The sequence below is a fragment of the Epinephelus lanceolatus genome, chromosome 18, assembly GCF_041903045.1.
Source record: "Epinephelus lanceolatus isolate andai-2023 chromosome 18, ASM4190304v1, whole genome shotgun sequence".
NCBI classification, from domain to species: Eukaryota; Metazoa; Chordata; class Actinopteri; order Perciformes; family Serranidae; genus Epinephelus; species Epinephelus lanceolatus.
Genome location: NC_135751.1, coordinates 43,427,501 through 43,442,500, shown reverse-complemented (window position 1 = coordinate 43,442,500; position 15,000 = coordinate 43,427,501). Strand labels below are relative to the sequence as shown.

The following is a 15,000-nucleotide window of genomic DNA, read 5'->3' as shown; positions in this document are numbered from 1 at the left end:
GAGGTTTCTACCGTTTTTTTCCCCGTTAAAGGGTTTTTTGGGGAGTTTTTCCTGATCACCTGTGAGGGTCATAAGGACAGAGGGATGTCATATGCTGTAAAGCCCTGTGAGGCAAATTGTGATTTGTGATATTGGGCTTTATAAATAAAATTGATTGATTGATTGATTGATAGCGGTGTACAGAGAGTTACAGTCGTCTAAACAGGAGGAGATGAGAGCGTGGGTGACTGTCTGCAGGTCTTTGAAGGAGAGAAAACGCTTGATTTTGGAAATGGTGCAGAGTTGGAAAAAGCTGGCTTTTACTACTGTATTTCTTTCTTTCTCAAATTTTAAGGCAGAGTAAAATATCACACCAAGATTTTTGACATGGGGTTTGACATAGAGAGGCAACCGAGTTGATCAGATATCCCTCTTATGGAGTCAGGGGGGCCAAAGAGGACAACTTCTGATTTGCCCTCATTCAGCTAGAGGAAATTCTGTGTCATCCAGTTCTTCATGTCCTCGAGGCAGTTCATGAGACTGGCAACACTGGACTTGTAGTTAGGCTTGATCGGGAGATACAGCTGTGTGTCCTCAGCATAGGAGTGGAAGGAGATGTTATGTTTTTTAATAATTTGGCTAAGAGGAAGCATGTACAATGAAAAGAGAACAGGACCTAAGATGGAGCCTTGGGGGACCCCACAGGAAAGAGTGGCTGAGGAAGAGGAGTGATTTCTCATGCTGACTCAGAAACTTGTATTTTTGAGGTAGGAAGTGAACCAGTGTAATGCAGTGCCACTGATGCCGACACCAAACTGGAGGCGTTTGATAAAGATGTTGTGATCCACAGTGTTGAATGCGGCGCTGAGGTCAAAAACCAGGAACCAGGATGGCATAGTTTCCAGCATTAATAGAGAGTAACAGGTCGTTGTGCACTTTCAGCAGGGCAGACTCTGTGCTATGATCGGCCCTGAACCCAGACTGAAACCTTTCCGGAATTATTTTGACATAAGTGGGTCCGCAGTTGATGGAGAATAACCTTCTCCAGAAACTTAGAGAGGAATGGAAGTTTCAAGATAGGTCTGTAGTTGCTGGGCATGGAGGGGTCTAAGTTGGGGGTTTTTTCCGGAGGAGTTGGACCATTGCCTGCTTGAAGCAAGCTGGAACAATACCAGTGGCCAATGAGCTATTGACAATGGAGAGGATGCAGATGCTTCAGGAGCCTGGAGGGGACAGTGTCAAGGGGGCAAATCGTAGGTTTCTTGGAGGAAACAATCTTGGTCATGAAGGAAAGTGTGATGGGTTGGAAGCAGACCAGTCCAGATGAGCAGGCCAGTGGGGCAGCAAGGTTATGGGAGGGGCTGGGGATGTTAGATCTGATGTTATCAATTTTACTGGTAGAAATTGTTAAAAAATTCCTCGCACTTAGCAGGGGACATTCTTAAGTTTGAGGGGAGTGACGGTGTCCAGAATTGAGGAATAGGTGATGTTAAATAAGGAAGTGAGTTCTTCGGTGCTGAGATGGGGAGGAGAGGACTCAATAGTGCATGTATCAAGGGCAGCTATGAAAGCCTCGCTGAAGTTGTTGGCAGTGGAAGAGTTAATGTAGCGAGAGCGATGTGCAGGAAGATGAGATTTAGTAGAAGATCATTTTAGCACTAATCCGAGTCAAAGTTTCAACAGACGGAGACGTTTTCAATCAACATGTTAAGAGTGTAAACTTTTCAGCGAGCTAACGCTGCAGCCAGAAGCAAACATCTATGATCCATCGTCTGTTTAATCATCTGAACACAGAACGTTTCCTCTCAGTGCTCCTAAAATGTTCCTATATCCTTTCATGATCCACGATAAAGGAGCTGATTAGCAGACAGCGTTAGCTAACTAGCTAGTATGCTAGCTGGTATAAATGTGAACTATCTTCTGCTTTAAACAAGTAACTGTGAGCACAAGGCTAACACTATTTTTACAACAAATATCTAAAATATGAATTGATCAGTCTCCGTCTGTACGACATCAAACTGAGAGTCACGCGGGGTCTCTCCGACTCTGCGGCAGGGTGTTTATTGTTTGTTTACAATGAAAACAGGAAACACAGGAGGAAGAGTGATGATGTAATGACCTGAGCGTGAATGTGTTCACCTGTCAGGCTTGTGCACCGCTCTCTCACTGGATTGCTCAGAGGCGAGGGGAGGAGTCAGGGAAAACACCTGTGGGGAATTGCCTCCTATTGGACCACAGGACTAGAAGCTCCACCCCCTTCTCCCCCTGCAGAGGAGGGATGATGGACGCCGACTACAAACGGATAAACAACAGTGAATCACACTCACACACACGCACAGACACACACGCACACACACCCCACACACACACACACACAGACACACACACACACATATCATTTACACTGTCTCTCCTGTTGCCTAGGACACGACCAGCGCTACTGTGAGGTTGGCTTTAGCACTGACATCACTAAGGTGAGGTGGTGGTGGGCGGAGTCACTTGTGTCAATGCTAACTGAAAATGATGTTTAGTTCTTGTCCGTGTGTGTGTGTGTGTGTGTGTGTGTGTGTGTGTTGTAGGAGGGGCGTCTCGTGCTCGGAGCTCCAGGAGGTTTTTTTTTCCAGGGTGAGTGGAGACACCTGCTGGTCACTGGTCATAGGCCACGCCCACATCAGTTATTACATCACACACACACACACACACACTTTTAATTATGTGACATCACTGCTGATGCTCCTGCTCCACCAGATCAGCTTGGGTTCTTGAGCCGGTTCCTTTCAGGTTTTTTTGGGACGTTCTTATGGTGAACTGATCAGAACTGCTGTGATCAATTAATAAGTAATCATTAACAGAGGGCGTTAACTAACAGAGGTGATCAGTAGAAACAAGATGGCAGCGCTCACTGATCTCCTCCAAACTTTAGGTTTGTTATTTATTTTAATGTGGCCCCTGCTGACACAGGCCGAGTCTCTCTGGTCTTTACTGACAAGCTCCTTGTTGATTTCAGGTCAGGTCATCACGGTGGCTGTCAGTGACATCATCAGCAGTGGGCGGAGCAGCGATCCTATGCCTGTCGTAGTTGGCATCAGCCAATCAGATGAGAGGGGAGGTTACGACCTTTACCGCGGTGAGTAGAGCCTGTGTATGTGTGTGTGGGTCTGTGCTGTGTTAAGCTTTGTAGGGACAGCAGGTACTACATCACCCAGGATTCACTGGGAATGCATCTGAATCATCCTTACGTACTAAAGTTTGTTTTGGAGTTCCACAAGGTTCTGTGCTCGGACCAATCCTATTTACTCTATATATGCTTCCTTTAGGTAACATCATTAGAAATCACTCTATAAATTTCCATTGTTATGCGGATGATACTCAGTTGTATTTATCGATGAAGCCAGAAGAAAGTAATCAATTAACTAAACTCCATAACTGCCTTAAAAACATAAAAACTTGGATGAGCAGCAATTTCCTGATGTTAAATTCAGACAAAACTGAAGTTATTGTTCTTGGCCCCAAACAACTCAGAGACTCTTTATCTGATGTGTGCGTTTGTCAGGTTACTCTGTGGCCACAGGTCAGCTGACCGGAGACTCCACCCCAGGTCAGTGTGTGATGATGTCATACACAATATAATCAATGACATCACTGCAGTCCATCAGTTATCAGTAATCACTGATCAATAACTGATCAATGTTTTTCAGATTATCTGGTTGGAGCGCCAAACGACAGGAACACATTAGGAACCGTAAGATCTCACCTGGTTCTACTGTTGTCTTTATCGGGTTCTACTGTCCTGACCTCTGTTCCTCTGGGTTCTGCTGTTGTCTTTATCGGGTTCTACCGTCCTGACCTCTGTTCCTCTGGGTTCTACTGTTGTCTTTATCGGGTTCTACTGTCCTGACCTCTGTTCCTCTGGGTTCTACCATCCTGACCTCTGTTCCTCTGGGTTCTACTGTTGTCTCTATCAGGTTCTACCATCCTGACCTCTGTTCCTCTGGGTTCTACCGTCCTGATGTCTGTTCCTCTGGGTTCTACTGTTGTCTTTATCGGGTTCTACTGTCCTGACCTCTGTTCCTTTGGGTTCTACTGTTGTCTTTATTGGGTTCTACCATCCTGACCTCTGTTCCTCTGGGTTCTACTGTTGTCTTTATCGGGTTCTACTGTCCTGACCTCTGTTCCTCTGGGTTCTACCATCCTGACCTCTGTTCCTCTGGGTTCTACTGTTGTCTCTATCAGGTTCTACCATCCTGACCTCTGTTCCTCTGGGTTCTACCGTCCTGATGTCTGTTCCTCTGGGTTCTACTGTTGTCTTTATCGGATTCTACTCTCCTGACCTCTGTTCCTCTGGGTTCTACCGTCCTGAGCTCTGTTCCTTTGGGTTCTACCAGACTCTGTTCTCCGTTTGTGTGTTTTAAAAGGTCAAGATCTATGATGGCAGAAGCAGCGGATCTCTGAGAGCTTCTTACACCTTGCAGGGAACTCAGGTGAGAGATTGATGTCATCAGTCATCAGTGTGGGAATGCGTTGTCTGATGGTGATGTCATCACTCTGCTTGGAGATGGAACCTAAACACAGAGAGTGGTTGTCATGGAGACGAGACACTGTCTGCAGTTACAGGGTTTTAAACTGGCAGGTCGTTACAGACCAGTTCAATAACTGGTGTCATCACAGATTTAAACCCTTCTGAACTGGTCTGAACTGGTCCTGATGTGTAAACTGAGTGTGACGTTGTTCTGTCTCCTGCAGGTGGCGTCCTACTTTGGCCACAGTGTGGCTGTCGCTGATGTCAACAGTGACGGGTGAGAACATATACTGAGTTTACCGTCCTCCCAGTGGGACCAGTGTGTTAATGTGTGTGTGTGTGTGTGTGTGTGTGTGTGTAGTTTGGAGGACGTGTTGGTTGGAGCTCCTCTCTTCATGGACAGAGTGATGGAGCAGCTGCAGGAGCGAGGTCAGGTATGAACACTGATCAAAGACAAACAAACTTTATAATGAACTGAAACAGTTTATTTTTCACTGTCACCATGACCCTAAGCCCCTCCCACAGGGAGACCACGCCCACATCTACATGCTTCACTCAGTAACTCAGTGTTTCCAAAGATTAGTTTATTTCATCTGATCTCATCCCCTCAGCTCCTCGTCACCTCGATCTGGTTATATCTGATCAGACAACAATCAGCTGTTACATCGCTCCCTCCCCCTCCCCCTCGCTCCCCGCCACTCTCGGAATGAGGCGAGGACACGCTGTGATTCGAGGCTCAAGCTAACATTAGCTACATGAACAACTGTTAGCATTTAGCTCCTGTTAGCAGAGGACTAAACAATTAGCATCTCTACCTCTGAAACATTTATTATCAGACTCTGTTTGATTCGTCTTCCTGTTTGAATCAGACTGTCACCATCTGAAGGGACGAGCACGCTCACCTGTGTCTGTAGAACAGCCAATAGGAGCGCTCCCTGTGTGAAATGACCTGTGGGAGACTCTTATTAAATCAAGGTACTCCCCTAGAGATCTAACTGGTCCCAGTTTCATGTAATGCTGGTTTCATCTCTTTTCCAGGTGCTGTTGTACCTGCAGAGAAGACACACCTCCTTCTCCTCCCAGCCTGACCAATCACTGATTGGCTCCTCCCTGTATGGGCGGTTTGGCTCCGCCCTCACTGTGCTGGGTGACCTGGACATGGATGGTTACCATGGTAACCAGTTAAACATACGCTGAGTAAAAACTCAATGAACTCTGGAGTCAGTGATAAACGTGTCTCTCTGTGTCTCTGCAGATGTTGCTGTCGGAGCTCCCTGGTCAGGTGACGGTGGGCAGGGCCAGGTGTTTATCTACCTTGGCAACAGTAACGGTCTGTCAGCCACGCCCTCCCAGGTGATCGACAGCCAGTCGCCCAGCAGCAGGACGGCTTTTGGGTTTTCTCTGAGGGGCGGAACGGATGTGGACGGGAATGGATACCCAGGTATCTGTTCAGAAGTTTTGCATTGGTTCAGATCAATAACCAATCAGATCAATCAATGATCCGATCAGATGTATTGATGAAGCACATGTAAAAACATCAGCTGATCGAACTGTGACAGTGACGTGACACAATTAAAACATGGAGAGCAGGTTTAAATACAACAGGACCATGTGAGGGCGTCACATTGGGTTTAGAACCTCATTAAAGACCATCGAACCTTCGATGTCCTTCAGACGGTCCAACGATGTCTTTAAAGAGTTCTTTCCATTTCAAAGGCACTAATCAATAATCAGTAATCAATGACACTTCCTGTCTGTGTTTGTAGACCTGCTGGTTGGAGCGTGGGCTGCAGACCGAGCTTTTGTTTACAGGTACGAGACGCCGTCCTTCAGATCTCACATGGTCATTGATCACTGATCCGTCAGCTGTGACAAGTCTGAACAAGTCCCAGTCTGAACCAGTCTGATCCCGTCTGAACCAATCTGTACCAGTCTGATCTAGTCTGATCCATTCTGAATCAGTCTGATCCAGTCTGAACCAGTCTACACGGTCTGAAATGGTCTGTACCAGTCTGTACCAGTCTGTACATTCTGAACTGGTCTGTACCTGTCTGAACCAGTCTGATTCAGTCTTACTCTATCTGTTGTGACCAGTAAAGATCCTGAAGCTACATGTTTGTGTTCAGATCCCGGGCCGTGATCCGCTCCACAGTTTCCGTCTCTCTGCTGCCGGACTTCCTGAATCCAGACGTCAAACTGTGCCAGAAAGGAAACTCACTTGTGTCCTGGTACGTGAATCATTCTGATAATTATCTGACAAACTACAAACTGAACAAACTTGAACTAACTTTTTATTTGACATTGTCTTTAACAGAATGTTTTGATGTTTTCTGACAGAACTGAGCTGAGCTGATATCTAAGTCATGGATCAATAATCAATACTCGTTAAATGTGTGTAGAACTTTAATCTCAGACCTGACAGACACGTTGAGGGTTTGCTCTGTGGAGGATTCCTGTGGTGTCTGAAGGACCTGTTGGGTACTCTCAGTGTTCTGGGTTCTGCTTAGCTCTGTGGTTTTGTAAAGAATTTCCTGATGTTCTCAGGTGGTTCAGAAGGATTGTTGATCCCTGAGAAGGTTCCTGGAACCTCTGAGGACTTCCAGGAGATTTGTAAAGAGCTATCCTAAAGATCCTGGTGTTGTTTTGTTCATTGAAGGCATAACGGGATCCTCTTAAGACTCCTTAGATTCATTACAGTGTTCCTGTCAGGGTCCTTAAGAGGGTTTGGGGTTTCTTAACAGTGATCCTGATTTACTGAAAAAGATTCATTAGTTCCTTTATGTTGTTCCAGGATCCCATAAAATCCTCTTTTAATATGATTCAAGGAATCCTTGAAAGAGTTCCAGGATCTAGTGGCTCTTCAGAGCACTCTCGATCTCTTTGAAGATTCCTGATATTGGTCGACAGCAGTTTTAACCTGATGACACAGGTTCCTGGAGTCTCTCTTGGATTTTCAGGGTCCTTGAAAAGCTGTTGTGGTACCTGATGGGATTTAGTGCAGTCCTTACAGTAGATCCAGAGTCCTTGAGAGAACGCCAGAGTCACTGGAAAGGTTCACGCTAACATCTCCTGGATGAACCATGACAATAAAATTTGGTGTCGTCAGTGTTGCGTCAAATGTTGAGCTTGTAAAATATAAACAAATAAAAATATTTTTCCGTCTCCAGTTTCGTCGTCCAGACGTGCGTCTACGTGTCTGGACACAGAATCCCAGAGGAAACAGGTAAACAACGCCGTCTGTACGTTTGTGAACATCGACATAGAGTCTAACGTGTACTCAGCCTGTTCTTCTGTTTGCCTGCTGATTGGCTGAGGCAGCTCTGGGGGTGGAGCTACAGCTGGACAGGATGAAACAGCCAATGGCAAGACGGACTCTGCTGCTGTCGACCAATCAGCCGCAGGAGACAATAAAGCTGAGGGTTCAGAGAGAGGTGGGCATGGCCTGCGTCAATCGGACTGCCTACCTGAGGGTGAGTGACGGTTAAAAATAAAAACACAACAAGAAGAAACACAGACGTACTGACGTGTGTGTGTGTGTGTGTGTGTGTGTGTGTGTGCAGTCTGAAGAGGAAGTTCGGGATAAGTTGAGTCCGATCTTCATCACTGTGAACATCAGCCTCCTCAACACTACCCAGAATGCTCTGCTGCACGGACAAACATACGCTGCTGCACAGGTGAGTCTGTACATCTACACCTATGACTCAAGTCTGTGACGTGCTGCATGCGTCGGTGGTTTGATCCCAACTCTGTGTGTGTGTGTGTGTGTGTGTGTGTGTGTGTGTGCGCGCAGACCAGGATAATCCTGAACTGTGGAGATGATAACGTCTGTGTTCCTGACCTGAAGCTGAACGCCAAACCGTGAGTTAGCAACACACCTCATCAATAACCTTTATCGACAACAACAGAGTTCAGTCAGAGAGGAGCAGGAAGAGGAAGTGACATCAGAGGAGACGACATGAGAGTCAGGGAGAACCATCTGAGGAGGAGAAGATTACACCAAAAGAGAACAGAGTTTCTGTCTTTTATATAAGTAACTGATTCAGATCATGTCTGAGAACAGCTGAGGTCAGAACAAACTACATATAACACCTATACCTGAGTACACATGACCTGTAGCTGAGTACACATGACCTGTAGCTGAGTACACATGACCTGTAGCTGAGTACACATGACCTGTACCTGAGTACACATGACCTGTACCTGAGTACACATGACCTGTAGCTGAGTACACATGACCTGTAGCTGAGTACACATGACCTGTAGCTGAGTACACATGACCTGTACCTGAGTACACATGACCTGTACCTGAGTACACATGACCTGTACCTGAGTACACATGACCTGTAGCTGAGTACACATCACCTGTACCTGAGTACACATGACCTGTACCTGAGTACACATGACCTGTAGCTGAGTACACATGACCTGTACCTGAGTACACATGACCTGTACCTGAGTACACATCACCTGTAGCTGAGTACACATGACCTGTAGCTGAGTACACATGACCTGTACCTGAGTACACATCACCTGTAGCTGAGTACACATGACCTGTACCTGAGTACACATGACCTGTACCTGAGTACACATCACCTGTAGCTGAGTACACATGACCTGTAGCTGAGTACACATCACCTGTACCTGAGTACACATGACCTGTACCTGAGTACACATCACCTGTAGCTGAGTACACATGACCTGTACCTGAGTACACATGACCTGTACCTGAGTACACATGACCTGTAGCTGAGTACACATGACCTGTACCTGAGTACACATGACCTGTACCTGAGTACACATCACCTGTAGCTGAGTACACATGACCTGTAGCTGAGTACACATCACCTGTACCTGAGTACACATGACCTGTAGCTGAGTACACATGACCTGTAGCTGAGTACACATCACCTGTACCTGAGTACACATGACCTGTAGCTGAGTACACATGACCTGTAGCTGAGTACACATCACCTGTACCTGAGTACACATCAACTGTACCTGAGTACACATGACCTGTAGCTGAGTACACATCAACTGTACCTGAGTACACATGACCTGTAGCTGAGTACACATCAACTGTACCTGAGTACACATCAACTGTAGCTGAGTACACATGACCTGTAGCTGAGTACACATGACCTGTAGCTGAGTACACATCAACTGTACCTGAGTACACATCAACTGTAGCTGAGTACACATCACCTGTACCTGAGTACACATGACCTGTACCTGAGTACACATCAACTGTACCTGAGTACACATCAACTGTAGCTGAGTACACATCACCTGTACCTGAGTACACATCACCTGTAGCTGAGTACACATCACCTGTAGCTGAGTACACATCAACTGTACCTGAGTACACATGACCTGTAGCTGAGTACACATCAACTGTAGCTGAGTACACATCAACTGTACCTGAGTACACATGACCTGTAGCTGAGTACACATCAATTGTAGCTGAGTACACATCACCTGTACCTGAGTACACATCACCTGTAGCTGAGTACACATCACCTGTAGCTGAGTACACATGACCTGTAGCTGAGTACACATCACCTGTAGCTGAGTACACATCACCTGTACCTGAGTACACATCACCTGTAGCTGAGTACACATCAACTGTAGCTGAGTACACATCACCTGTACCTGAGTACACATCACCTGTACCTGAGTACACATGACCTGTAGCTGAGTACACATGACCTGTAGCTGAGTACACATCACCTGTAGCTGAGTACACATCACCTGTACCTGAGTACACATCACCTGTAGCTGAGTACACATCAACTGTAGCTGAGTACACATCACCTGTACCTGAGTACACATCACCTGTAGCTGAGTACACATCACCTGTAGCTGAGTACACATGACCTGTAGCTGAGTACACATCACCTGTAGCTGAGTACACATCACCTGTACCTGAGTACACATCACCTGTAGCTGAGTACACATCAACTGTAGCTGAGTACACATCACCTGTACCTGAGTACACATCACCTGTACCTGAGTACACATCACCTGTAGCTGAGTACACATCACCTGTAGCTGAGTACACATGACCTGTAGCTGAGTACACATGACCTGTAGCTGAGTACACATCAACTGTAGCTGAGTACACATCACCTGTACCTGAGTACACATCACCTGTAGCTGAGTACACATCAACTGTACCTGAGTACACATGACCTGTAGCTGAGTATACATCACCTGTAGCTGAGTACACATCAACTGTACCTGAGTACACATGACCTGTAGCTGAGTACACATCAACTGTAGCTGAGTACACATCACCTGTACCTGAGTACACATCACCTGTAGCTGAGTACACATCACCTGTAGCTGAGTACACATCAACTGTACCTGAGTACACATGACCTGTAGCTGAGTACACATCAACTGTAGCTGAGTACACATGACCTGTACCTGAGTACACATGACCTGTACCTGAGTACACATCAACTGTAGTTGAGTACACATCACCTGTAGCTGAGTACACATCAACTGTAGCTGAGTACACATCACCTGTACCTGAGTACACATGACCTGTAGCTGAGTACACATCAACTGTACCTGAGTACACATCACCTGTAGCTGAGTACACATGACCTGTAGCTGAGTACACATCAACTGTACCTGAGTACACATCAACTGTAGCTGAGTACACATCACCTGTACCTGAGTACACATCACCTGTAGCTGAGTACACATCACCTGTAGCTGAGTACACATCAACTGTACCTGAGTACACATGACCTGTAGCTGAGTACACATCAACTGTAGCTGAGTACACATCACCTGTACCTGAGTACACATCACCTGTAGCTGAGTACACATGACCTGTAGCTGAGTACACATCAACTGTACCTGAGTACACATGACCTGTAGCTGAGTACACATCACCTGTAGCTGAGTACACATCACCTGTACCTGAGTACACATCACCTGTAGCTGAGTACACATGACCTGTAGCTGAGTACACATGACCTGTACCTGAGTACACATGACCTGTACCTGAGTACACATGACCTGTAGCTGAGTACACATGACCTGTACCTGAGTACACATGACCTGTACCTGAGTACACATCACCTGTAGCTGAGTACACATGACCTGTAGCTGAGTACACATGACCTGTACCTGAGTACACATCACCTGTAGCTGAGTACACATGACCTGTACCTGAGTACACATGACCTGTACCTGAGTACACATCACCTGTAGCTGAGTACACATGACCTGTAGCTGAGTACACATCACCTGTACCTGAGTACACATGACCTGTACCTGAGTACACATCACCTGTAGCTGAGTACACATGACCTGTACCTGAGTACACATGACCTGTACCTGAGTACACATGACCTGTACCTGAGTACACATGACCTGTAGCTGAGTACACATCAACTGTACCTGAGTACACATCACCTGTAGCTGAGTACACATCACCTGTATCTGAGTACACATCACCTGTACCTGAGTACACATCACCTGTACCTGAGTACACATGACCTGTAGCTGAGTACACATGACCTGTAGCTGAGTACACATGACCTGTACCTGAGTACACATGACCTGTACCTGAGTACACATCACCTGTACCTGTGTACACATCAACTGTACCTGAGTACACATCAACTGTACCTGAGTACACATGACCTGTAGCTGAGTACACAGGACCTGTAGCTGAGTACACATCACCTGTACCTGAGTACACATGACCTGTAGCTGAGTACACATCACCTGTACCTGAGTACACATGACCTGTACCTGAGTACACATGACCTGTAGCTGAGTACACATGACCTGTAGCTGAGTACACATGACCTGTACCTGAGTACACATCACCTGTAGCTGAGTACACATCACCTGTACCTAAGTACATATCACCTGTACCTGAGTACACATCAACTGTAGCTGAGTACACATGACCTGTACCTGAGTACACATCACCTGTACCTGAGTACACATCACCTGTAGCTGAGTACACATGACCTGTAGCTGAGTACACATGACCTGTACCTGAGTACACATGACCTGTACCTGAGTACACATCACCTGTAGCTGAGTACACATCACCTGTACCTGAGTACACATGACCTGTAGCTGAGTACACATGACCTGTAGCTGAGTACACATGACCTGTACCTGAGTACACATGACCTGTACCTGAGTACACATCACCTGTACCTGTGTACACATCAACTGTACCTGAGTACACATCAACTGTACCTGAGTACACATGACCTGTAGCTGAGTACACAGGACCTGTACCTGAGTACACATGACCTGTACCTGAGTACACATCACCTGTACCTAAGTACATATCACCTGTACCTGAGTACACATCAACTGTAGCTGAGTACACATCAACTGTACCTGAGTACACATCACCTGTAGCTGAGTACACATGACCTGTACCTGAGTACACATGACCTGTACCTGAGTACACATCAACTGTACCTGAGTACACATCAACTGTACCTGAGTACACATGACCTGTACCTGAGTACACATCAACTGTACCTGAGTACACATGACCTGTAGCTGAGTACACATCAACTGTACCTGAGTACACATGACCTGTACCTGAGTACACATGACCTGTACCTGAGTACACATGACCTGTACCTGAGTACACATGACCTGTAGCTGAGTACACAGGACCTGTACCTGAGTATACATCAACTGTACCTGAGTACACATGACCTGTACCTGAGTACACATGACCTGTACCTGAGTACACATCACCTGTAGCTGAGTACACATCACCTGTACCTGAGTACACATCAACTGTACCTGAGTACACATGACCTGTACCTGAGTACACATGACCTGTACCTGAGTACACATCAACTGTACCTGAGTACACATGACCTGTAGCTGAGTACACATCAACTGTACCTGAGTACACATGACCTGTACCTGAGTACACATCACCTGTACCTGAGTACACATGACCTGTAGCTGAGTACACATCACCTGTACCTGAGTACACATCAACTGTACCTGAGTACACATGACCTGTACCTGAGTACACATCACCTGTACCTGAGTACACATGACCTGTAGCTGAGTACACATCAACTGTACCTGAGTACACATGACCTGTACCTGAGTACACATCACCTGTACCTGAGTACACATGACCTGTACCTGAGTACACATCACCTGTACCTGAGTACACATGACCTGTACCTGAGTACACATCAACTGTACCTGAGTACACATCACCTGTACCTGAGTACACATCACCTGTACCTGAGTACACATCACCTGTAGCTGAGTACACAGGACCTGTACCTGAGTACACATGACCTGTACCTGAGTACACATCAACTGTACCTGAGTACACATGACCTGTACCTGAGTACACATGACCTGTACCTGAGTACACATGACCTGTACCTGAGTACACATGACCTGTACCTGAGTACACATCAACTGTACCTGAGTACACATGACCTGTACCTGAGTACACATGACCTGTACCTGAGTACACATGACCTGTACCTGAGTACACATCACCTGTACCTGAGTACACATCACCTGTACCTGAGTACACATCAACTGTACCTGAGTACACATGACCTGTACCTGAGTACACATCACCTGTACCTGAGTACACATCACCTGTACCTGAGTACACATCAACTGTACCTGAGTACACATGACCTGTACCTGAGTACACATCAACTGTAGCTGAGTACACATCACCTGTACCTGAGTACACATCACCTGTACCTGAGTACACATGACCTGTACCTGAGTACACATGACCTGTACCTGAGTACACATGACCTGTACCTGAGTACACATCACCTGTACCTGAGTACACATCACCTGTACCTGAGTACACATGACCTGTACCTGAGTACACATGACCTGTACCTGAGTACACATGACCTGTACAGTACAGCAGGTTAGAACACAGTATTTACCACTTGTTGTCAGTTTGTGTTTTTTTCGTTGTTTGTAATTTGACTGCAGTTTTAGCTGTTTAATATGTGTGTGTGTGTGTGTGTGTGTGTGTGTGTGTGTGTGTGTGTGTGATACTGTGTGTGTGTGTGTGAATGTGTGTGTGTGTGTGTCAGTGTGTCAGACAGGGTGTGGGTCGGTGAGGATCAGTCGGTGTTATTGTCGGTGTCAGCACAGAACGATGGTGAGGGAGCGTACGAAACTGAGCTGGTGGTCCTAATCCCTGAACACACACACTTCCAGAGCAGTCAGGTGACACACACAGTAATACACACACAGATACACACAGTAATACTCACACAGATACACACAGTAATACACACACAGATACACACAGTAATACACACACAGATACACACTGACACAAACAGACTGAGGATGATGATGTTCGGTGGGTGTTGTGTGTTGCAGGGTGAGAACAGACTGGTGTGTGTTCAGAGGAAACAGAATCAGACCGTCATCGTGACCTGTGACCTCGGAAACCCCATGAGACAAGGACACACTGTAACACACACACACACACA

The 15,000-nt window shown here is 46.3% G+C and overlaps 1 protein-coding gene across 1 annotated transcript in view; it reads left to right on the top strand.

The window, feature by feature from the left end:
* Positions 1-15,000, top strand: part of itga2b (integrin, alpha 2b) — a 23,174-nt gene that overhangs the window by 1,537 nt on the left and 6,637 nt on the right. The window contains exons 4-22 of the mRNA XM_033644591.2: positions 2,126-2,291; positions 2,404-2,453; positions 2,559-2,604; positions 2,987-3,106; positions 3,533-3,577; positions 3,678-3,721; positions 4,395-4,460; positions 4,723-4,775; positions 4,860-4,932; positions 5,537-5,672; positions 5,754-5,939; positions 6,265-6,310; positions 6,625-6,726; positions 7,666-7,721; positions 7,817-7,968; positions 8,059-8,172; positions 8,289-8,356; positions 14,593-14,728; positions 14,888-14,980. Of these exons, the coding sequence (XP_033500482.2) occupies positions 2,126-2,291; positions 2,404-2,453; positions 2,559-2,604; positions 2,987-3,106; positions 3,533-3,577; positions 3,678-3,721; positions 4,395-4,460; positions 4,723-4,775; positions 4,860-4,932; positions 5,537-5,672; positions 5,754-5,939; positions 6,265-6,310; positions 6,625-6,726; positions 7,666-7,721; positions 7,817-7,968; positions 8,059-8,172; positions 8,289-8,356; positions 14,593-14,728; positions 14,888-14,980 (1,752 nt within the window). The remainder of the gene's footprint in view (positions 1-2,125; positions 2,292-2,403; positions 2,454-2,558; positions 2,605-2,986; positions 3,107-3,532; positions 3,578-3,677; positions 3,722-4,394; positions 4,461-4,722; positions 4,776-4,859; positions 4,933-5,536; positions 5,673-5,753; positions 5,940-6,264; positions 6,311-6,624; positions 6,727-7,665; positions 7,722-7,816; positions 7,969-8,058; positions 8,173-8,288; positions 8,357-14,592; positions 14,729-14,887; positions 14,981-15,000) is intronic.